Source organism: Eretmochelys imbricata, chromosome 2 (assembly GCF_965152235.1).
Source record: "Eretmochelys imbricata isolate rEreImb1 chromosome 2, rEreImb1.hap1, whole genome shotgun sequence".
Taxonomy (NCBI): domain Eukaryota; kingdom Metazoa; phylum Chordata; order Testudines; family Cheloniidae; genus Eretmochelys; species Eretmochelys imbricata.
In genome coordinates this window covers 14968681-14991350 of record NC_135573.1, presented here as the reverse complement: position 1 = coordinate 14991350, position 22670 = coordinate 14968681, and the positions used below count along the sequence as shown (strand labels likewise).

At 41.2% G+C, this 22670-nt stretch overlaps 1 protein-coding gene across 4 annotated transcripts in view; it reads right to left on the bottom strand.

Moving 5' to 3' along the window:
• Positions 1 to 22670, bottom strand: part of ZFAT (zinc finger and AT-hook domain containing) — a 140117-nt gene that overhangs the window by 28483 nt on the left and 88964 nt on the right. For all 4 annotated transcript variants that reach the window (XM_077809760.1, XM_077809762.1, XM_077809763.1 and 1 more), the window contains exons 11-13: positions 21733 to 21821; positions 7962 to 8100; positions 183 to 301 (exon numbers count right to left, since the gene is read on the bottom strand). In XM_077809760.1, coding sequence (XP_077665886.1) covers positions 183 to 301; positions 7962 to 8100; positions 21733 to 21821 — 347 coding nt within the window. The remainder of the gene's footprint in view (positions 1 to 182; positions 302 to 7961; positions 8101 to 21732; positions 21822 to 22670) is intronic.

The window sequence follows — 22670 nt, the reverse complement described above, 5'->3', positions numbered from 1 at the left end:
TTTTAGTGCAGAATTCCCCCAGGAGTAACTGTATGCATTCAAGCCAGAGATAATGGATAGAAGACAACTTTCGACCATGTAAGAAAGTCCATAATACACTTTTTACACACATTCTAGATCATATCTTGTATTTTCTAGAGAATTTGGAAATTTTGGGGCAGATGTAGCAATTTTGTAGTTACCTCCCACTTTGCTTCCCCGTCATGTTCCACTAATTTCAGGCCATGCTTGTTCTTAAGATGTCTGTTGAACTCCCATTTTGTACCATACACAAAACTGCAAACTGGGCATTTAATGCCACCTGGGGAAAAAACAAAAACAAAAGAAGATATTTTTGGTATCATTTCCCTTAAACTTCAATGATCCCAGAGAGTACCCTCTTACTACCCTTACATTTTTGGGATACAAGAAAGCTATTCAAGCCTATTCAAGTTTGTGCCTTTTTCTGTCAACTTAAGCAGCAATAACTCACAAGATTTTGCTTTCTCCATGTATTAAACACTTATATTTTAAGTATAATCAGACTAGCTGAACCACTACAATGTGTATGATATAATTTTGAGTGGATCTTCTCCTCACCCAGTTTGTGTTTCTGTGAGGGGCATGTGAGCCCCAGGGTAGAATGTAAACAAACTATTGACTGGCAAGGACCTGTGTTTTTTGTTTGCTACACAACTGGAAACCCTTTGAAGGATGGTGAGTATACGTATGAGAGATGAACCTCTCCACCAAAGAGGACTACACTGATCCTGACCTTCACATCCCACTGCTGGGCCAAAAAAAAAACAAAAAAAACAAACCACCAAAACACTACTAGGGAAAAAGTGCAGAATGCATTGGTTCCACTTATACAATTATACTTTGTAGACTGTACTGGCTAGCAATTTGTTTTTAGATGGAATTTGTGCCAAGATTTTAAATCTAAAAAGCAGAGATAGGCATGAGCCAAAAGTTTACATCTAGATTCACACCCAAAATTCCTCCAAGTTTGGGGGTATCCATATTCTGAGTTTTGATTTAGGCCCATCTGTAATATAAAGCCTTGTATGTGAATCACAATATTTAGGGAGAGGGAAAGGCTATTAGATCTTCCATCTCTTCAAAGGATGATCAGTTAGAGTCTATTTTTTTTTTATGAACTCATCAACAAGGTATCTGAGAACCTCCCCATTATGTATAATCCCAGCAGACAAAAGCAATTTAGATGCTCAACCCAACATCTTGCAGGACTGGAGCCATGGCAGCCTTTGTCTCTGAATTTTGTTTCCCCTTTTTCTTGATACAGCTCCAGTTTGTTGGCCCTTGAAGTACGAAGCAAGGCCTTAGTGGGGTGAAGTGCTTTTATGAGTGGTGGAGTTCTCTGTCAAGTAGATGTTTGACCATTTTTTAAATTACTTTCATACTCTTAATATTGTAAATGTTTCCAAAGTTGGGTCCATGTTTTGTTAATAAAAACAAAAACAAAACTCCTTTAATGCTGTTGTTCAGTGTTATCAGACTTCATAGCAGTACATCCAGTAAGATTATTCACTTTTCTGGGACTTCTGCAATATCCTTGTTTTACTTTGGTAACATAAAATGGAAACTGCACCTTACCCTAAATATCTTTGCTTTTGTGAGTTTGAACTATAGATTTATTTTAACATTTTTAAAGTGTAAATACAAGTATCTTTTCATTATGGTCTTTAAACGGATATGGTACGTTGTTTACAGTGTCTTCACAGCAGCATAATTAAAAAAACTAGTACAGTATGACAAAATCAAACTTCCAATTTCTACATTAGATTTCACCAATTTTTTAACTGTTTTTTTATGAAAATAATTTGGTCAAATATCAGAACTTAGATGCATGCAGTTATGCAAATTAGTATTCGTTTTCACTGGATTTTTTTTCATCACTAAACCAAACTACAAATAGATTGAATACAACGGTGTGTTGTATCAGATGACTAGACCACACTAAATTAAATAAATATAAATATTAGGGGAGCTCCTTGTGCCTTCTTAAGTACTATGCCACCAGATGACCCTCTAGACATCATCATCCATTCCCCTGGCAAACGATGGCTCCAGCTAGTGCTATCTAATTAAATGCTTGATGTGTACTCTGGTAGGCTGATTACAAGTCAAGTTCTCATTGCACACAGTATTGCATGAATAAAGTGATTAGCTAGAACATTCATTTGTACAGCAATGGAAAGCCAGCATATGGTATTCCGCAGATGGAGTGAAATTAAACTTTATATTCTGATAAAACAGAACAAAATTTAGTTTAGCTGCCAGGCTCTTTCACTGACACTTATTAATCCTCAAGGATGCCACTCTCTCCCTCTCCCTAGATATTATAATCTTTACCAAACCTCCCGATTACAGCAGAGGCTCACTGCTATGTCTTTATAACTAAAGTGAAATTGCTTCTCTATTAATGGGCATAATATGAAACAGAGTACAAAAGAAAGCTATCTTTAGTTCAGGTTAGGACAAAGATACTCTCCATTGCAAAAAGGGAAATCAAATATTCATTCTACATCACACTTTAATAAAAAATCATCTAGGAGAAAGACCTTTTTATATTACTTCTAAATTAAAATTACTAGAACACTACACCACGTTAATTAAAGCTGCAACCTTTGTCATTGTGACTAATTAAAGAACAACAAATGGAAATACACAAATTGCTGATGTACAACTGTGTCAGTTAATTGGCATCAAAGCTCAGGAAAATTAATTTCTACTCAATTCATTAAATACTTGGGACAGATATAGAAAACGTCAGTGAATGACATACCTTATCCACTTTTGACACCAATATTTGTGTCTATAAAATAATGTAATATATACTTCCAAAGCACCTTCCATCATAGGATCTCAATGCACTTTTAAAACAATTAATTTACTAACACAACATCCCCATGAGATCGGTATTATTATTTGTATTGCAGTAGCACCAACAGGATCAAGCTGTGATTGCAAGATGCTCTACAAACACAGAAATAGAAAGTTCCTGTCCTATAAAGTCTATAAGCCACATGAACAAGACAGACTATGGATATGAGGGAAACAGGGTGAAGAGAGGGTAAGTGGGTCATCTGTAGTCTAGACAAAGAAGGGATAAGTGATTTGTCCTAGGTCACAAAGAAAGTTTGAGGCAGAACTGGGGACAGAATCCATGCTTCCTGACTCCCAAGATCAGGAGATTATCTCCATACCATGCTTTCCTGTTTGATTACCTAACCAGGCAAGTGACCAAGGTTCCAAAAGCAATTAAAAAAAAAACAAAAGAAACTCATTAAAAACTGTGTACAGTAAAAACAATGAGGAGTCCTTGTGGCACCTTAGAGACTAACAAATTTATTTGGGCATCAGCTTTCATGGGCTAGAACCCACTTCATCAGATGCAACGAAAGCTTATGCCCAAATAAATCTGTTAGTCTCTAAGGTGCCACAAGGACTCGTTGTTGTTTTTCCTGATACAGACTAACATGGCTACCACTCTGAAGTGTGTACAGTGTATCACAAGATATTTTTGAGCCCTATGCCAGCTGAGCCCATACTGTTAGAATATTAATTTTCCACTGTTAAACACTTTTTAAAAATCAATTTTGTTGTAAGTTACATAATTCTATAAAGCTGAGGTGTATGAAAGTATCTGCTTTTCTGCATTCACTGCTGCTATGAATTTCTAATAGCAGTCTAAAAATAAAATACTGCTGTGTGTCACTTGGCTGTGTAATTGCTTGGATGATTAGCATAGCACCTCTTGTACTATACATGCACTTTCAGAAGGCTTTGGGAAGAGTTTAATAGTCTACATGAAAATAACATTTTCAATTAAGGTATTTATACAATTTAAAAGATGGAGTCTCAACTTTTAATTCTGAATGAAATTGTGACACAAGGAAAAACAGTGTTACTTAAAAGTGGTTTAGCATTTCTGATGGACAAGGATTCTTTGTAAAAAGAATAATTTGGAAATGCTGTTTAGAAATAATGACACGCTTGGGAGAATTGTAATGTATTCATTATCTAATATTTTTGCATTATTCTGGTATCTATTCTGTAACAAAAAGAGAAATTCTAAAGTTCCAACAGTTTCAAAGTAACGTACTGGGCTTTAGCAATGAAATGGCCATTAAAGGGAAAGATATTCAACAGCATAAAGGACAGTGAGGCACTCAACTCCAACTGAAAGTTGTGGCAGAGCTCCAACCTTGTCCCCATGGGTACCATGCTTCCAGGCAGTTTATGCTAGCTTCAGAGGCTCACTGCAACCCTCCACATAGCCCTTCTCTCTCGAGGGCCATGGAAATAGTCTTCTGAGCCCTTTTCATCATAAGCCAGCAATGGAGGTTGGTGAGAGAATTCCCACAGTCTCAGTTGCTCCTACGCCTCATGCTAAAACAGTTTAGCCTTCTGTCCTGACAGGGGCCTGTTTTCCCCTCCCAGGAGGTGTTTCTGTAGTGGTGAATTGGGGGAAACCCAGGCCCACCCTCTACTCCGGGTTCTGGCCCAGGGACCCTAATTGTAGAGCTGTTGGCAGCCAACCTTTTACTGCCAGAGTTGCTACATTTCCCTGAGCCACTTTCCCACAGCTCTCCTGATTCTCCCTTCTTCACCCTTACCTTTGGGCTTCCTTACCAATGACTTGAGAGTGTCTTCATTACCGGCCCTTCAGCCGCACTTCCTCTCCCCTGGCTCCTCTCTGCCTGACTGCAGACAGCCCTTTTATATTATTATTATATATTATTATATTTTATATTATTTATATATTAATTAGAGTCAGGTGGTCACATTAGCTTAATGGCCTCACCTGACTCTTTGCAGGTTAATTGGAGACAGGTGTTCTTATTAGCCTGGAACAGCCCCTGCTCTGGTCAGGCAGGGAACAGAAAACCGTTAATCCAGTGGCCAGTATATCTGCCTTCTGCTACTCTGCTGTATTCCTGTCCCTTTTGTTCATTAGTTGTCCCCCGTAATTACTTGGTTTTCCAGGTCCTGTGGACCCCGCCCTTAGGCTGGGGGGGATCCTTTAGCTGTGGGTGGGCTTTGCCCGCCCACTTCCTGGATCCCAATAAGGCTACTCTGCTGTTCCCAACTGGCCTAGGTCTATCACAAAGTGAATGGGCCATAGGAATCATAGAATCATAGAATATCAGGGTTGGAAGGGACCTCAGGAGGTCATCTAGTCCAACCCCCTGCTCAAAGCAGGACCAATCCCCAATTAAATCATCCCAGCCAGGGCTTTGTCAAGCCTGACCTTAAAAACTTCTAAGGAAGGAGATTCTACCACCTCCCTAGGTAACGCATTCTAGTGTTTCACCACCCTCCTAGTGAAAAAGATTTCCTAATATCCAACCTAAACCTCCCCCACTGCAACTTGAGACCATTACTCCTTGTCCTGTCCTCTTCTACCACTGAGAATAGTCTAGAACCATCCTCTCTGGAACCACCTCTCAGGTAGTTGAAAGCAGCTATCAAATCCCCCCTCATTCTTCTCTTCTGCAGACTAAACAATCCCAGTTCCCTCAGCTTCTCCCCATAAGTCATGTGTTCCAGACCCCTAATCATTTTTGTTGCCCTTCGCTGGACTCTCTCCAATTTATCCACATCCTTCTTGTAGTGTGGGGCCCAAAACTGGACACAGTACTCCAGATGAGGCCTCACCAATGTCGAATAGAGGGGGACGATCACGTTCCTCAATCTGCTCGCTATACCCCTACTTATATATCCGAAAATGCCATTGGCCTTCTTGGCAACAAGGGCACACTGCTGACTCATATCCAGTTTCTCGTCCACTGTCACCCCTAGGTCCTTTTCCGCAGAACTGCTGCCTAGCCATTCGGTCCCTAGTCTGTAGTGGTGCATTGGGTTCTTCCGTCCTAAGTGCAGGACCCTGCACTTATCCTTATTGAACCTCATCAGATTTCTTTTGGCCCAATCCTCCAATTTGTCTAGGTCCCTCTGTATCCTATCCCTGCCCTCCAGCGTATCTACCACTCCTCCCAGTTTAGTATCATCCGCAAATTTGCTGAGAGTGCAATCCACACCATCCTCCAGATCATTTATGAAGATATTGAACAAAACCGGCTCCAGGACCGACCCCTGGGGCACTCCACTTGACACCGGCTGCCAACTAGACATGGAGCCATTGATCACTACCCGTTGAGCCCGACAATCTAGCCAACTTTCTACCCACCTTATATTGCATTCATCCAGCCCATACTTCTTTAACTTGCTGACAAGAATACTGTGGGAGACCATGTCAAAAGCTTTGCTAAAGTCAAGAAACAATACATCCACTGCTTTCCCTTCATCCACAGAACCAGTAATCTCATCATAGAAGGCGATTAGATTAGTCAGGCATGACCTTCCCTTGGTGAATCCATGCTGACTGTTCCTGATCACTTTCCTCTCATTTAAGTGCTTCAGGATTGATTCTTTGAGGACCTGCTCCATGATTTTTCCGGGGACTGAGGTGAGGCTGATTGGCCTGTAGTTCCCAGGATCCTCCTCCTTCCCTTTTTTAAAGATTGGCACTACATTAGCCTTTTTCGAGTCATCCGGGACTTCCCCCGTTCGCCACGAGTTTTCAAAGATAATGGCCAATGGCTCTGCAATCACAGCAGCCAATTCCTTTAGCATTCTCGGATGCAGCTCGTCCGGCCCCATGGACTTGTGCACGTCCAGCTTTTCTAAACAGTCCCTAACCACCTCTTTCTCCACAGAGGGCTGGCCATCTATTCCCCATGTTGTGATGCCCAGCGCAGCAGTCTGGGAGCTGACCTTGTTCATGAAGACAGAGGCAAAAAAAGCATTGAGTACATTAGCTTTTTCCACATCCTCTGTCACTAGGTTGCCTCCCTCATTCATTAAGGGGCCCACACTTTTCTTGGCTTTCTTCTTGTTGCCAACATACCTGAAGAAACCCTTCTTGTTACTCTTAACATCTCTCACTAGCTGCAGCTCCAGATGCGATTTGGCCCTCCTGATCTCATTCCTACATGCCCGAGCAATATTTTTATACTGTTCCCTGGTCATATGTCCAACCTTCCACCTCTTGTAAACTTCTTTTTTATGTTTAAGATCCGCTAGGATTTCACCGTTAAGCCAAGCTGGTTGCCTGCCATATTTACTATTCTTTCGACACATCGGGATGGTTTGTCCCTGTAACCTCAACAGGGATTCCTTGAAATACAGCCAGCTCTCCTGGACTCCCTTCCCCTTCATGTTAGTCCCCCAGGGGATCCTACCCATCTGTTCCCTGAGGGAGTCGAAGTCTGCTTTCCTGAAGTCCAGGGTCCGTATCCTGCTGCTTACCTTTCTTCCCTGTGTCAGGATCCTGAACTCAACCAACTCATGGTCACTCATGGTCAGTTAGGAACCTAACTTCAATTTGTGTCTTTTAATATCTCCCCCTAAATCAATGGGAGCTGAATGGTTAAAAACCCCATTCAATGCTTTGAATAATTATCCTTAAGTGTGAGGCCAAAGCAGTTTCCATTTACAACAGATCTGCACTGGTTTACTTATCTTGACTTATTTATTGTGGGATTAACTTGGTGCCATTCAGTCTCAGTTCTCATTTCAGGATTAGCTCAATCTTTCAAAACTATCATGGAAATTTATCAGCTGATCACTCATTTGAAAAGAAACTGAAAAGATTGGGACTGTTTACCTTAGACAGAAGATGAATAAGAGGAGACCTGATAAAAGTATATAAAATAATGAATGCTGTAGAGAAGACAGATTGAGAACTTCTGTTCACCCTGTCACATAACCTAAGAATAGGGGACAGTGAATGAAATCATAATGTTGCCATTTCAGAAGCTAGAAAAGAAAATACTTTTTTCACACAGGTAATTAAACTGTTCAATTCACTCCGCAATGTTCACCTTCAAATCGACTTTGCTTCAACTGTGAAAATAAGCAGACAGATGTGCTGCTTTTAACTGGAAATTTACCTTGTTGGATAAGGGCTTCTGCAGCAAGTTCACCAGTACCTACATTAACATACTCTTCATTGGGATGCTTCCTGTTGTAATGCCTCTTCAGGGAGCCAGATATATTGCAGGAATAATGACAGTGTGCACAACGGAAAGGCTAGAGAAAAAAAAAAAAGGAGAGTTACAACTTGTCATGCACGTCTGCTTTCTGTAAAGATGGGTCCAAGCTGCAGTATTCAGACACAAACTTCCCCAAAATTCAAGAGGGTTCACATTGGTTAGGGCATATATCTGTCTCATTTATTCCAGGAGCTTTCAAACCAACACACAAGTACGTTTTAGCTAACTTACAGAAAATGTGTTGCTTTTTTAATCATTTACTCTAAACTATGTATCCTCACAACACTGTTTCACAAGTACAAACAGCTACACTGTGTTTATAAGTAATTGTTTTCCACAATTGGTAATTACGGGTCTCATCAGGCAAAGTCACGCTATCAAACATACTGCTTGCCACTTTGAGTAGGATCAGGGTCTCTCACCTCTGTAGGCAATATATAATCTTGATTTGAAAGGGGAAAGGAGGAGGACAGAAGTAACTGAGTCCAGGTCAGTAAATAAAAATTATTTGTATGTATAAATAAATTTTTGGGGTTTTCTTTTGGTAATGATCACAAAATTACAAGCACAGGGTAAAACAGGCTGAAAGCATTAAGAAAGTCACAATGTAGGCATTTTTAGTATTATTAAACTATATAGCAGTGAAATGAATGCTCTGAAAATTTAATGGCATATTTCTTGAATGTAAATTTAATGTATTCTGTCTTGTACTGCTTTTTACACCTCATGTCTGTTCATGTCTGGATAGTGGGCGATGTATGAGCTGCTTTGGCAGTTCTAATTCACAGGGAGATTCCTGCAGATTAGCTGAATCCCCAACTACCCAGATGAGACAGGTTAAGAGCTTCCAGAGTAGTGCAAAACAGTTGGAATATTGGAATACTTTTTATAGTGGGGGTGCTGAAAGCCACTGAACAAAATTCTCAGCCTTGTATATGATGGAAACCACATCAAGCCAGGGGGTGCTGCTTCACCCCCCGCACCCATAGTACCACCACCCCTGGTGCAAAACAGCCTTATGCCAAGGTCAACATGAAGTTTTTGCCGGTATAGAAATGGCTATTAGGGGATCAATTCTTTCCAACATTTCTATACTGGAAAAAGCCCTAGCGTGGACACAGTTAGATCAGTACAGAAGTTCTTTTCTAATATAGACTATTTTGCTTGCTCAACCGGCGTAAAAAGTACTGGCAAGAAAGTGCTTTTTGACAGCATAAAATGTATCTGTACTAGGAGGGTGTTGCTGGTAAACTATGCTAGCAATACTTTTAAATGTACATTAGGCCGCAGTGGGGCTCAGGATCTGGCCTTCTGTGTCTTGTTTTCTCATCTGTAAAAGGGGGATATTACTATCACACAGTGGTTTTGTGAGGCTAAACTAATTAATATTTACAAAGTGCTTTGAGGTGTAATGACAGATGAGTATAGAAGTATTGTATTCCCATAGTGCTTTATGCAAGGGAAAGAGCATTACGCCCAATGTTCTAGCAAATTCACTGGATAAATACATTTTTCTACCTGCAGTACCCCTGCACTTCCAATCAGATGCAGTATTCTTCTCTTCTCATCCTCAACTATAGCATAGAGCCGCTGTGCTTTTACCTACACCAGAGGTATGTTGTGAGGCTTAATTCTTGCTATGTGTTTTCAGAGCCTATAGCAGGGACTGTTTGGTCAGCAGGTCTACTGGTAGGGCCTCCTACTCCAGGATCTATTTTAGGTCAATGTGTCCTGAACAGCATTCAGTTGGGTCAACCTCCTTGACAGTAACCCCCAAGTTCTGCCCAACGGATAAGCATAGAGGAATCTGGAGTGGATAGGGGGACGTGGGCTCTCCCTATTCATCAGGACTTGGCCCACGGCCTTGGAAGTGTGATAGTGTGGCAAGGCTTATGTTCAACCCACCTCCTGCTCACATTCCCTTGCGACACTTCCTACCACACCGGATGCTGCAGTGTGGTGCATGGCTACAGTTTTGTTATAGTAATTTTCTCAAACCCCAGAGTCTCAGAATGGATGCAGGTGACCCTCTGGTGCCCCTGCACAAAGTACTCCCTACCTCTGGTGTGATATCAAAAAGTAGGGGGGAAAGATCACAGCTGGACCTCCTTGATAAGAGCTTCTTCTTCTACTGTTGCAGAGCAGTGTCCTCCAGGAAATGGCTTCTCTCCGCCTCACTGCCTGGATTTCTGGAGCTCTCTTTATACAGCTCCTTTCCCCAGGAGTATGCTCAGCAGTGACTATGGGGTGGAGCTTTCCTGGCCAGTACTGCTCCAGGTTTCCCACTATCTTGGCCATAGTGAGGGTTTGTAAACCCCATTAAAGAGCCACAAAAGACAGACTCTACAGAAGTAGTATTTATCCCAACATTCAATTATAGTACCCTAAAGTTAAGCAGCTAAAATTTTTATTAGGCATCCAAATCTCTATTTATGTCCCAAATATTAGACACACAATTTTGAAAATTAGACCCATTATTTTGTACATGTGCACCATGGTGCTTGATATTAAATATTAACCTTACATGTTCACAAAGACAATATATGTGAAGGGTAGAAGGATGCCAGTAACAAACTACCATTACACCTATACATTTACAAAACAGGTGGAGAAATGTCAGTAAACCTTGTAAGAAAACAGAAATACTAAACTGTACTGTATACCTCATTTTTTTTAAAAAAAATTAAACAAAGGCAAACAATTTCTGAATGCATCCTCTGTTTCTATGAGGATGCAGAGTAAAAAATATATGGGGAATCCAGCTGATTTAGCACACTGCCTGAACTTTCTGCCAACATTTAAAAATTTTAAATAGTGCTTACAACACAAATATATTTATGCTCAAGACGGTCTTCTAATGGGCATCATTACCAGCTCCACCATGAATATTTCATGTTATTTTGAAAGTAAGACAAATTAAAGTCATTCTCCAACTGTAACACAGGATACAAGCTTCAAAAAGTTAATTTGTCATTACATATTAATCAGCAGTGGATCAAATCTATTTGATCTGTAACTTAATGGCACACAAAGAGCAGATCTTTCACCTGTATTTTTTCAGGTAATTAAAGAGAGCTCTCTGAACAGTCTGCTCTCTGCAGTTAATGATTTCAATTGTGTGTTTGCTGTGCTAATTATGCTAATTAGCCTGTCAAAAGTATTCAGAGTAAACAACCGCCTCTTTAAATTTGGGTCCATTATTCCACATTTGTCTAAGAGTAACCAATAGTATGGATAGAATGTGATGTCATCTTCTGAAACTTGATAAGCAATTAATTATAATAAATTACAGTATTCAACTCAGTAGGGAATATGAAAGCTAGGTTTCTGAAGGGGTAGGAGTGCAAGGAAGAAAGACACACACAGAAGCCCTATCCACAGTAGGGAATTTTTCTAAAAACTTCCTCCTGTTGTCAATATCTGTTCACAGCTTCACCAGTGTTAGCAACATTAGGAGCCCAAATATAGAAAGAAGGGCAGCTGGTTGCTGCAGGAGTTTCTGAATACAGTGTCGATCTATGTGCTCTAGGCAAGGTTTCATAACATTGTTATAACACCAGAAGCCCTGCTATGCTATGGCTCCCAACACTGGAAGCTTTGGTAAGAGTGAGCAATGGTGGGAAATTTATGGTGGGAAATGGTGGGAGATTTCTTTACCCTAGAAAGGACCAGAGATAGACAGAAGGCTGCAGTATAGCTGGAATAAGATGAATTTTGCTGACTGTGACAAAAGACCAAGAAATCTTGATCTTTAAGAATCAGTGCTGTATGCGCATCTGAGAGCCTGACTGTTCACCAGAGTTCAATATCTGTATGACAGCAGATTAGTGAACCTATGCAAAATAATTCTAATCAATTGGGTAAATCTGACTTGCATGTTATAAGAGACCGAATAAATTCACAGAACCATTTTGAGACAATCATGGTGACACATATGGATTGACTGGTTAAAGGGTCACCATCAACTTAAAATCTAATATATCCAAACATGAGTTAAAAGTAGTTTCTGGTACATTTGCACCCAAGTCCTTTGCTAATTGTTTGAGTTTTACAGTCACATTTTTCTACCGTTTTAAATGCTTTTTGCTCTCCATTTGCTGTGTGAAAAATCCACATGAACAACAGAAGAAACTGACTACGGCTCTGCAACTGGATGCACAGAGTATCTTCTGTGAAGTGAAAAAGGTGTGGAAATTTTTTCTAACAGTCCTCTAGACTTCAGTGAAAATATTCTGTTATTCTATAATTTTAATAAAGATTTGTTGGGGGGAAAATCCTGCAGGAACTAGTAATTAATATTACTGTTCCTTTAATTAAGAGAAGCATTAAAAGATTACAGAGCCCCTGGACAAATACACTGTTAGCATTAATTTTAGTCCTTAATTTTGCAAAAAAGGAACTATTCGGTATAACACAGACTTTGGATAGTGGCCTGTGCAGATATCCCAGGTAGCCCTCAAAATATGTCAATGGCTGCGCTAACCAAACACTAATGTGACCAACAGGGAAAATCCACTATTTTTTTTTTTTAAAAGATCGAATTGTATGTTTAGTTCTGCGTGAACAGATGATAAAAAACAGGAACCGATGTATATTTATGTGCCTATTAATGCCTGAATGTCCCCTACAATCATAAAACTGTCCAGCACTTAGGCATGCTACGTGGCAGTAAATCAATCTATTCTAAAAGATTTGGCATGAAAACTTCAAAAAGGATATTTTCAATTCGGGGATTTTCCTGTTATTTTACTGGCACATACAGTATTTCCTGAGAATGGAGGAAAGAGTGAATAGCCAAGGAATACTTAATGTAAATGTCATATCTTTTCCTTTGAAATGCTGTAAATGTGCCCTAAAAATTCTTTAAAACATACAAACTAATAGTTTTTTTTTCCATTTTTAAACTACTGTTTTGCTGCTTCCAAAACAGACATTTGACTCTACCAAAATTAGCTCCAAAAAAATAACAAAAATATTAGAGAAGGGTTGTGACAAACTGCTGAAGCCAAATAGCAGGGTCAGCACTCTGATCACAGTAGCTTCAATTAGTTTCTCTAGCAACAGCTAATTGAGGAAATAGGGAGGAATTAGCTACTCAGAGGCGAAGGCTGGGTTAGAGTTATGGAACCAACTGCTCCTTAAGCTGACTACCTTGAAGTGTTGGGGGGAGGGGGGGGAAGGGGAGAGGGGGCTACCTATACCCTGACTGAAGAAGATACTAAGGAAGAAAATGACTTTATTTGAGCATAATCTTTCGTGAGCTACAGCTCACTTCATCGGATGTAGCTCACAAAAGCTTATGCTCAAATAAATTTGTTGGTCTCTCAGGTGCCACAAGTACTCCTTTTCTTTTTGTGGATACAGACTAACACGGCTGCTACCCTGAAACCTAAGAAAGAAAGGTCTCTTTTCCTCCTAGGGCCCTGATGAACAGGGGCTGAAGGTCACAAGTATTAAATAGTTGTATTGCATTGTACAGTGTTGGTGGATGGGACTTGAATAAATTTTACAAAGTGAACTCTAAAAGAAGGGAGTTTGAGTGGTTTCTATGGTGATCAAGGACAGGGCAGACATATGTCCTATTACAAGTGGGGCATTGTCCAGGATCTTGATTCCTATGCAAAGGGTACTTGAAAATTTGTTGAGGGAGAGTGGGAGGGGGCGGTATGAAGATTCAGTGCCTGGACACAGAGCAGGCTCTGCAGTGGTGGCAGAAGAAGCAGCAAAAGATGATGCATACCTTCCAGAATCACACCAACCTGAAAGACAACCCCTTCTGGTGTGGCAGCCGGAGCAGCAGAACCTGCAGGAAGTCATCAGCGAGAAGGTGCAATGACCGCTGATACAGAAGTTGGTGAGTCCCAGTGTGGAGACCAGGAATCATATACAGGGAGTGATTCTATGCAACGTGAGGCCCAACTGATGACTTGGCTGTGTTCCTGGTAATATCCGAGAGAGTAGCCATGGGAACCGTGTGGAGTAAGGAAATGTGGGCCATCCAGGTGGTACCCTATTTCACCAGGGAACAGGGCTGGCTTTACCATGAGGCAAACTGAGGCAGCCACCTCAGGTGCCAGACTGTGGGGAGGCTCCACTAGGACCCAGAGTGTAGAAAATTGTGTCTGCTGCTGGTGCATATGTATTCTCTCTGCTCTAGATGCACAGAGATGGTGGAGTGCTGTGCTGGAGGAAGGAGGGCACAAGAGACATAACAGGCAGGCAGGAGAAAAGGTGAGCGGGAATAACGGAAAGCAGCAGGAGCTGCAGGGAGAGAGCGGAGGAGAAGCCTCTTTGTGAACACGGGCCGCTAACAGGGAGTTGGGAAGGGGAGTGGGAAGGGGCGAGGTACACTTGCCATTTTTTAAAACCTTTACACTAAACTATAATCAAAACTTCTTGATTTAAACAAATACCCCATCATTAACCTAGGTAACTGTAGGAGAAAATGCAGGCAGAAGCCCAGCAGCAGAGTGGGGGCTATCCTGTTTATTGCACTCAGTGTAGCATGTATGATTACCTGCCCTGTGGGTGGGTGGAGTATGTGTGCATTCGGTGCAAGGAGCTCCGGGCCCTCAGAGACCATGTACGGGCTTTGGAGGCCAGGGTGGTGGAACTGGAGGAGCTAAGGGAGGCAGAGAGGTATTTTGATGAGGCTTTCTGGGACACTGTAGATTTGTCCCACCTCCGGTCAGATAGCCCCTGCGCTGTTAAGGAGGAGGAAAGGCCCAGAGAAGGAGAGTCCAGTCAACGGAAACAGAGGGAAACCTTCCCATAGTTGGGACCCTCCTTCCAGATGATGTTGGGGTATCCTCTCACACTGAGGTTACCTCTCTGGAGGAGGGAACTCCACTCATTAGGAAAAGGCAGGTGTTAGTAATGGGAGATTCGATCATTAGAAACATAGATAGCTGGGTTTGTGATGACTGGGAGAACTGTATGGTGACTTGCCTGCCAGACTTCTGTGTAGTGCTGGCAGGAGCCGGTGGTTGTGGAACATGTAGGTACCAGTGACATAGGGAAGGGTAGGAGAGACGTCCTGAAGGCCAAATTTAGGCTGCTAGGAAAGAGACTGAAATCCAGGACCTCCATGGTGGCATTCTCAGAAATGCTACCAGTTCCACGCGCAGGGCCAGGTTGGCAGGCAAAGCTTCAGAGTCTCAATGCATGGATGAGACAATGGTGTAGAGAGGAGGGGTTTAGATTTATTAGGAACTGGGGAAACTTTTGGGATAGGGGGAGCCTATACAGGAAGGACAGCTGGCACTTCACATTAAAAAGGTTGCAGAGCAGTTTTTAAACAAAGAGATGGGGGAAAGCCGACTGCTGCAGAGGCGCACGTGGATCGGACAAAGACTTCCCTCTCTTAGAGGAGAGTCTATTGATAGAAATTCTCTAGGTTTTAGTAAGGATGAGGGGATGAAAGAGGACAAAATATGGGCCAGATCAGACAAGAAACATTCACATAAAGAATCTGACACATCAGAAAAGGGCATACAAATAAACAGTGACAAGTTTTAAAGTGCTTGTACACAAATGCTAGAAGTCTAAATAATAAGATAGGTGAATTAGAGTGCCTCGTGTTAAAGGAGGATATTGATATAATAGGCATCACAGAAACCTGGTGGAGTGAGGACAATCAATGGGACACAATCATTCCAGGGTACAAAATATATTGGAAGGACAGAACAGGTCGTGAGGAGGTGGGGGAGGGGGGTGGCACTATATGTGAAAGAAAATGTAGAATCAAATGAAATAAAAATCTTAAATGAATCCGCATGTTCCATAGAATCTCTAATGGATAGTAATTCCACACTCTAATAAGAATATAACAGTAGGGATCTATTATCGACCACCTGACCAGGACAGTGATAGTGACGATGAAATCCTAAGGGAGATTAGAGAGGCTATCAAAATAAAGAACTCAATAATAGTGGGGGATTTCAATTATCCCCATATTGACTGGGTACACGTCACCTCAGGACAAAATGCAGAGACAAAATTACTCGATACTTTAAATGACTGCTTTTTAGAGCAGCTGGTACAGGAACCCACAAGGGGAGAAGCAACTCTCGATCTAGTCCTGAGTCGAGCGCAGGATCTGGTCCAAGAGGAAACTATAACAGGACTGCTCGGAAATAGCGACCATAATATAATAACATTTAACATTCCTATGGTAGGAAGAACACCTCAGCAGCCCAACATTGTGGCATTTAATTTCAGAAAGGGGAACTATGCAAAAATGAGGAGGTTAGTTAAAAAGAAATTAAAAGGTACAGTGACTAGAGTGAAATCCCTGCAAGCTGCATGGACACTTTTCAAAGACACCATAATAGAGGCTCAACTTAAATGTATACCCCAAATTAAAAAACACAGTAAAAGAACTAAAAAAGAGCCACCATGGCTTAACAACCATGTACAAGAAGCAGTGAGAGATAAAAAGCCATCTTTTAAAAAGTGGAAGTCAAATACTAGTGAGGTAAATAGAAAGGAGCATAAACACTGCCAAATTAAATGTAAAAATGTAATAAGAAAAGCCAAAAAGGAATCTGAAGAACAGCTAGCCAAAAATGGAAAAGGTAATAACAAAATGTTTTTTAAGTACATCAGAAGCAGGAAGCCAGCTAAACAATCAGTGAGGCCCCTGGACGATCGAGATACAAAAGGAGCATTATCATTAAAGATGATAAAGTCATCACGGAGAAACTAAATGAATTCTTTGCTTCAGTCTTCACGGCTGAGGATGTTAGGGATTATCCCAAACCTGAGTTGTCTTTTGTAGGTGACAAATCTGAGGAATTGTCACAGACTGTAGTGACACTAGAGGAGGTTTTGGAATTAATTGAGAAACTTAACAGTAACAAGTCACCGGGACCAGATGGCATTCACCCAAGAGTTCTGAAAGAACTCAAATGTGAAATTGTGGAACTATTAACTATGGTTTGTAACCTGTCCTTTAAATCAGCTACTGTACCCAATGACTGGAAGTTAGCTAATGCAACGCTAATATTTAAGAAGGGCTCTAGAGGTGATCTTGGTAAGTCTAACATCAGTACTGGGGAAATTAGTTGAAACAATAGTAAAGACTAAAATTGTCAGACACATAGAAGAACATAAATTGTTGCACAAAAGTCAACATGGTTTCTGAAAAGGGAGATCATGTTTTACTAATCTATTAGTAATCAGAAGGGTAGCCGTGTTAGTCTGGATCTGTAAAAGCGGCAAAGAGTCCTGTGGCACCTTATATAGACTAACAGACATACTGGAGCATAAGCTTTCGTTGGTGAATACCCACTTTGTCGGATGCATGTAGTGGAAATTTCCAGAGGCAGGTATAAACACGCAAGCAAGAATCAGGCTAGGGATAACGAGGTTAGTTCAATCAAGGAGTATGAGGCCCTCTTCTAGCAGTTGAGGTGTGAGCACCAAGGGAGGAGACACTGCTTTTGTAGTTGGCGAGCCATTCACAGTCTTTGTTTAATCCTGAGCTAATGGTGTCAGATTTGCAAATGAATTGAAGCTCAGCAGTTTCTCTTTGAAGTCTGGTCCTGAAGTTTTTTTGTTGCAGGATGGCTACCTTTAAATCTGCTATTGTGTGTCCAGCAAGGTTGAAGTGTTCTACAGGTTTTTGTATATTGCCATTCCTAATATCTGATTTGTGTCCATTTATCCTTTTACATAGGGACTGTCCAGTTTGGCTGACGTACATAGCAGAGGGGCATTGCTGGCACATGATGGTGTAGATTACATCTGTGGACGTTCAGGTGAATGAACTAGTGATGGTGTGGCCAATCTGGTTAGGTCCTGTGATGGTGTCGCTGGTGTAGATATGTGGGCAGAGTTGGCATCAAGATTTGTTGCATGGATTGGTTCCTGAGTTAGAGTTAGCTAATGTAACGCCAATATTTAAGAAGGGCTCTAGAGGTGATCCTGGCAATTACAGACTGGTAAGTCTAACATCAGTACCAGGCAAATTAGTTGAAACAATAGTAAAGAATAAAATTGTCAGACACATAGAAGAACATAAATTGTTGCGCAAAAGTCAACATGGTTTCTGTAATTTATTAGAGTTCTTTGAGGGGGTCAACAAACATGTGGACAAGGGGGATCCAGTGGACATAGTGTACTTAGATTTCCAGAAAGCCTTCAACAAGGTCCCTCACCAAAGGCTCTTACGTAAATTAAGTTGTCATGGGATAAGAGGGAAGATCCTTTCATGGATTGAGAACTGGTTAGAAGACAGGGAACAATGGGTAGGAATAAATGGTAAATTTTCAGAATGGAGAGGGGTAACTAGCAGTGTTCCCCAGAGGTCAGTCCTAGAACCAATCCTATTCAACCTATTCATAAATGATCTGGAGAAAGGGGTAAATAGCAAGGTGGCAAAGTTTGTAGATGATACTGAACTGCTCAAGATAGTTAAGACCAAAGCAGACTGTAAAGAACTTCAAAAAGATCTCACAAAACTAAGTGATTGGGCAACAAAATGGCAAATGAAATTTAATGTGGGTAAATGTAAAGTAACGCACATTGGAAAAAATAACCCCAATTATACATACAATATGATGGGGACTAATTTAGCTACAACTACTCAGGAGAAAGATCTTGGCGTTATTGTGGATAGTTCTCTGAAGACGTCCACGCAATGTGCAGAACAGTCAAAAAAGCAAATGGGATGTTGCAAATCATTAAAAAAGGGACAGAGAATAAAACGGAGAATATCTTATTGCCCTTATATAAATCCATGGTACGCCCATATCTTGTATACTGCGTACAGATGTGATCCCCTCATCTCAAAAAAGATATACTGGCATTAGAAAAGGTTCAGAAAAGGGCAACTAAAATGAATAGAGGTTTGGAACAGTCCCATATGAGGAGAGATTAAAGAAGTTAGGACTTTTCAGCTTCTCCTTAAAGAGGAGACTAAGGGGGGATATGATAGAGGTATATAAAATCATGAGTGGTGTGAAGAAAGTGAATAAGGAAAAGTTATTTACTTGTTCCCATAATATAAGAACTAGGGGACACCAAATGAAATTAATGGGTAGCAGGTTTAAAACAAATAAAAGGAAGTTCTTCTTCACTCAGCGCACAGTCAACCTGTGGAACTCCTTGCCTGAGGAGGTTGTGAAGGCTAGGACTATAACAGAGTTTAAAAAAGAGAACTGGATAAATTCATGGAGGTTAAGTCCATTAATGGCTATTAGCCAGGATGGGTAAGGAATGGTGTCCATAGCCTCTGTTTGTCAGAGGGTGGAGATGGATGGCAGGAGAGAGATCACTAGATCATTCATTACCTGTTAGGTTCACTCCCTCTGGGGCACCTGGCCTTGGCCACTGTTGGTAGACAGGATACTGGGCTGGATGGACCTTTGGTCTGACCCAGTATGGCCATTCTTATGTTCTTATGTACCTCTCTAGCACCCCGAGGAGCCTGGGCTGATTAACACCAGCTTCTCAAGGAGCTTCCTGTTTCCTGCTGCTTCCCTGAACCCACCTGAGGAGAACAGGAAGTCAACTGAAATAACAGGAGCCAGTAAGGCCCTTAAGATGCTGATATCTTCCGTCACTCAGGCCCTGCTACCAGCCTGCTTATTTGTCCCCTTCAATTGAGTATTGAGAGCCACTATAGCTGGCACAGAACAGCAGTCATGAGTGAAAGAAGAAAATGCCTCTCTGGGACAACATTCAGAAAAAGCAAGCAAGCAAAGGAAGCTTTTCTATCTAAGCAGGAAGGAGCTCTCCTGAGATACACAGACACAAATAACAGGAAAATAACAGAGACTGGGTGACGAGGCACCACTCTAACTTCTGGAGACTGCGATTAAACTCTCCGAAGAGTTCCTAAGAAGCCAATTTTCTGAGAAAAGAGGTCCAGTCACCTAGGGTGCAGAATGAGGGAGGGGTTGTGAACTGAAAAGCCACAAGAAGAAAAGGGAGGAGGTGAAAGGAACTCTTGTAGGTAATAGCCCACTATCAGCGTGGAAGGCCGAGACATGTAAAACACCACTGCCCTAAGATGGGATGCGAGTTTGCAGAATTCTGCAAATAGATGGTACTCTTGGGGGCAGGATAAAAATAAAATCACCTACTGTCCCTATAAAAGTGGGAAGGAGGTGCTTAAGGGGGATTGTGAATACTATCTTGGGATATTCATTGAAGCCCCACTGGAGACTCCTGGAAGAAAACGCAGAGCTAGAATGCATCCATGGGGAGAAGAGTCTCTATCCAATAGCAGAGGTAACCCTATAGGTAAAGGGGAAGTTTAGGCAGAAGCAGGTGGGAGTAATGGAGAGGCTACCCCATTTGGTCATTGTAGGTGCGGATTGGAGCCCTTTCACCTATAGAAAGAAAGCAGGCAGCTGGGGCTCTATATGGGTAAAACAAGAGCAAATGAGGAAGAAGGGCCCGAGTTAATAGAATCAGACACCCAAGATGGAATGATACAAGTCAGGAGGAAAACAGAACCACTCCAGGGGAAGACAAGGAGAAAAAGGGAAAAGGTAGAACTAGGCTTGGGGGAGAAGAGCAGCCCAAGCTCAGTCCCAGGAGTTGGATGATTCCGAGAACCTACGCTGCAGGAAGGGTGAGGATGGTCGGAACCCAGAGATCAGTTTGTGGGACTGGGAGAACCAGAGGCCTTAGGGAGGAGGAGAACAAGGGACCACAACAGTTCCTACCCCAAGACAAGGGGGAAGACGATAAGGAGAATGGGCCTACAGGTTTTCAGTGGTGTGAAGATCTGTGAGCTGAGATTGAATTATGGGGATGTCCTTCACCCTTAAAACATGATTTATGGGTGGAGGATGGAAGGACCCAGAAAGGGGACCCTACAAGACCACTCTGGGTGCAAACTAGAGAATAAAGAAGCAAGTGCCTCCTACAAGGAGGGAGGGAGCGAGCAAGGGAAAAAAACACACGTTGGTGAGGTGTGTGATAAAATACTGAGGTTTAATACATGGGTCAGCACTCTGATCTCCGTAGCCTCAATTAGTTTCCCCAGTGATGGTTGATTGAGGAAATAGGGAGGAATTAGCTAATCAGAGAGGGCGGCTGGGTGAGTTAAGGAACTAATTGGCCATCAGCTGACTAGTTTGATAAAAGGAAGGAAAGAAGTGTTAGGAAGGGGGGGAGAACAGGGCTAGCTGTGCCCAGACTGAAAGAAATTTCAAGGAGGAGAGATCTCTTTTCCTCACAGGACTGTGACAAACAGGGGCTGAAGATAAAAGGATCATAAGTATTAGAATAGTTGTGTAGTATTGTACAAATGGCAGTGCAGGGGACTTGAATAAATTATAGGAAGTGGACACTAAAAGAAGAGAGTCTGAGCTGTTTTTGCAGTGTTCAAGGATGGGCTGGGGGAAATACGCTCTATTACAAAGGATACAAGGAGTAATACACAAAAATAATTTGTAAATAAGTCCAAAAATTGTGACAAGTAAAAACAGTAAGTACATTACAAACAACCTGACAGCATAATATCATACAATGATATGACACACTAAAACAACAGTTATTTATATCTATTCTACTTTGGCCAGCACAAATCATTAACTGATTTGAACCCTTTTTATTCCCTTTGAACCCTTTTTATTCTTTAAAGGTGTACTTTAGTTTGAATGATTATTGCACTCCATGAGTATTAATTAATCATGGCTTATTTGCCTCTTACCTTGAAAGAGACATGTTGTTCCATGTGACGTAGGAGCTGTGGCTTTTGAGCTGCAGTATAGTCACACACTGTACATTTAAACTGCTTTCCTAAAACAGAAATGGAAAATGTGTTCAAATAGCTTTCTGTATTTAAATATGAAGAGGCAATCTATCAATGATATTTCATTATAAAGATGATTCTCAACAGAGTAAGGACAACCAAATATTGTAAACTTATCTATTAGAATTTAGTATCAATAGAGAGCCAAGTTTTGCAAAATTCTGGTCAAATAGGGCTGAACAGAATAGGACAGAATGAGCCTTTGCCTGCTATTTTTAATTACAAGTGTTAAACAGTGGATATATTACTTGGGATAGCCATTGGGGAAAGAACACGCTTTATCGTAAATGGCCAGTGCACATCATTGCGGCTTTGCAAAAATATAGCTGCAAGCACATTTAGTTGGTTGTAAATAACGTAGTTCTTAAAAGACAGATGTTCAGACATGCCTGTTGCAGGTGTTTGTTCCATCTCTGTCCCAATTTTCCAAATGTTATGACTCATGTACATTTTTATATTTTTGACACTCACTGGATTTATTTTTAGAATACTATAAATTATTGCAGCTGGTCTTCAACAAATGATTTTTATTGCCATGTTTACTACGATCTTAAAATAATGACTCAAACAGTCTTGAAAGGGATCCTTGTAAATAAAGACAAAAAACCCCAAAAGCGGCCAAACAGAAATAAGCAAGATAAATATAAAATAGTATGTTAACATGCCAAGCGGTACTGAGACTTTGTGCTCAGACCTTTCACTTCTGTATGCCCGGGTTCAATGTGTGACTGAGGAAAAAAACTATAGTGAATGTGATTTTTTTAACCTTACCTTGCCAGTCTGTGTTCAAAAGGAGCCCATAACTAAAAGACTAGGAGTGTTGTAGGCAGACTGGA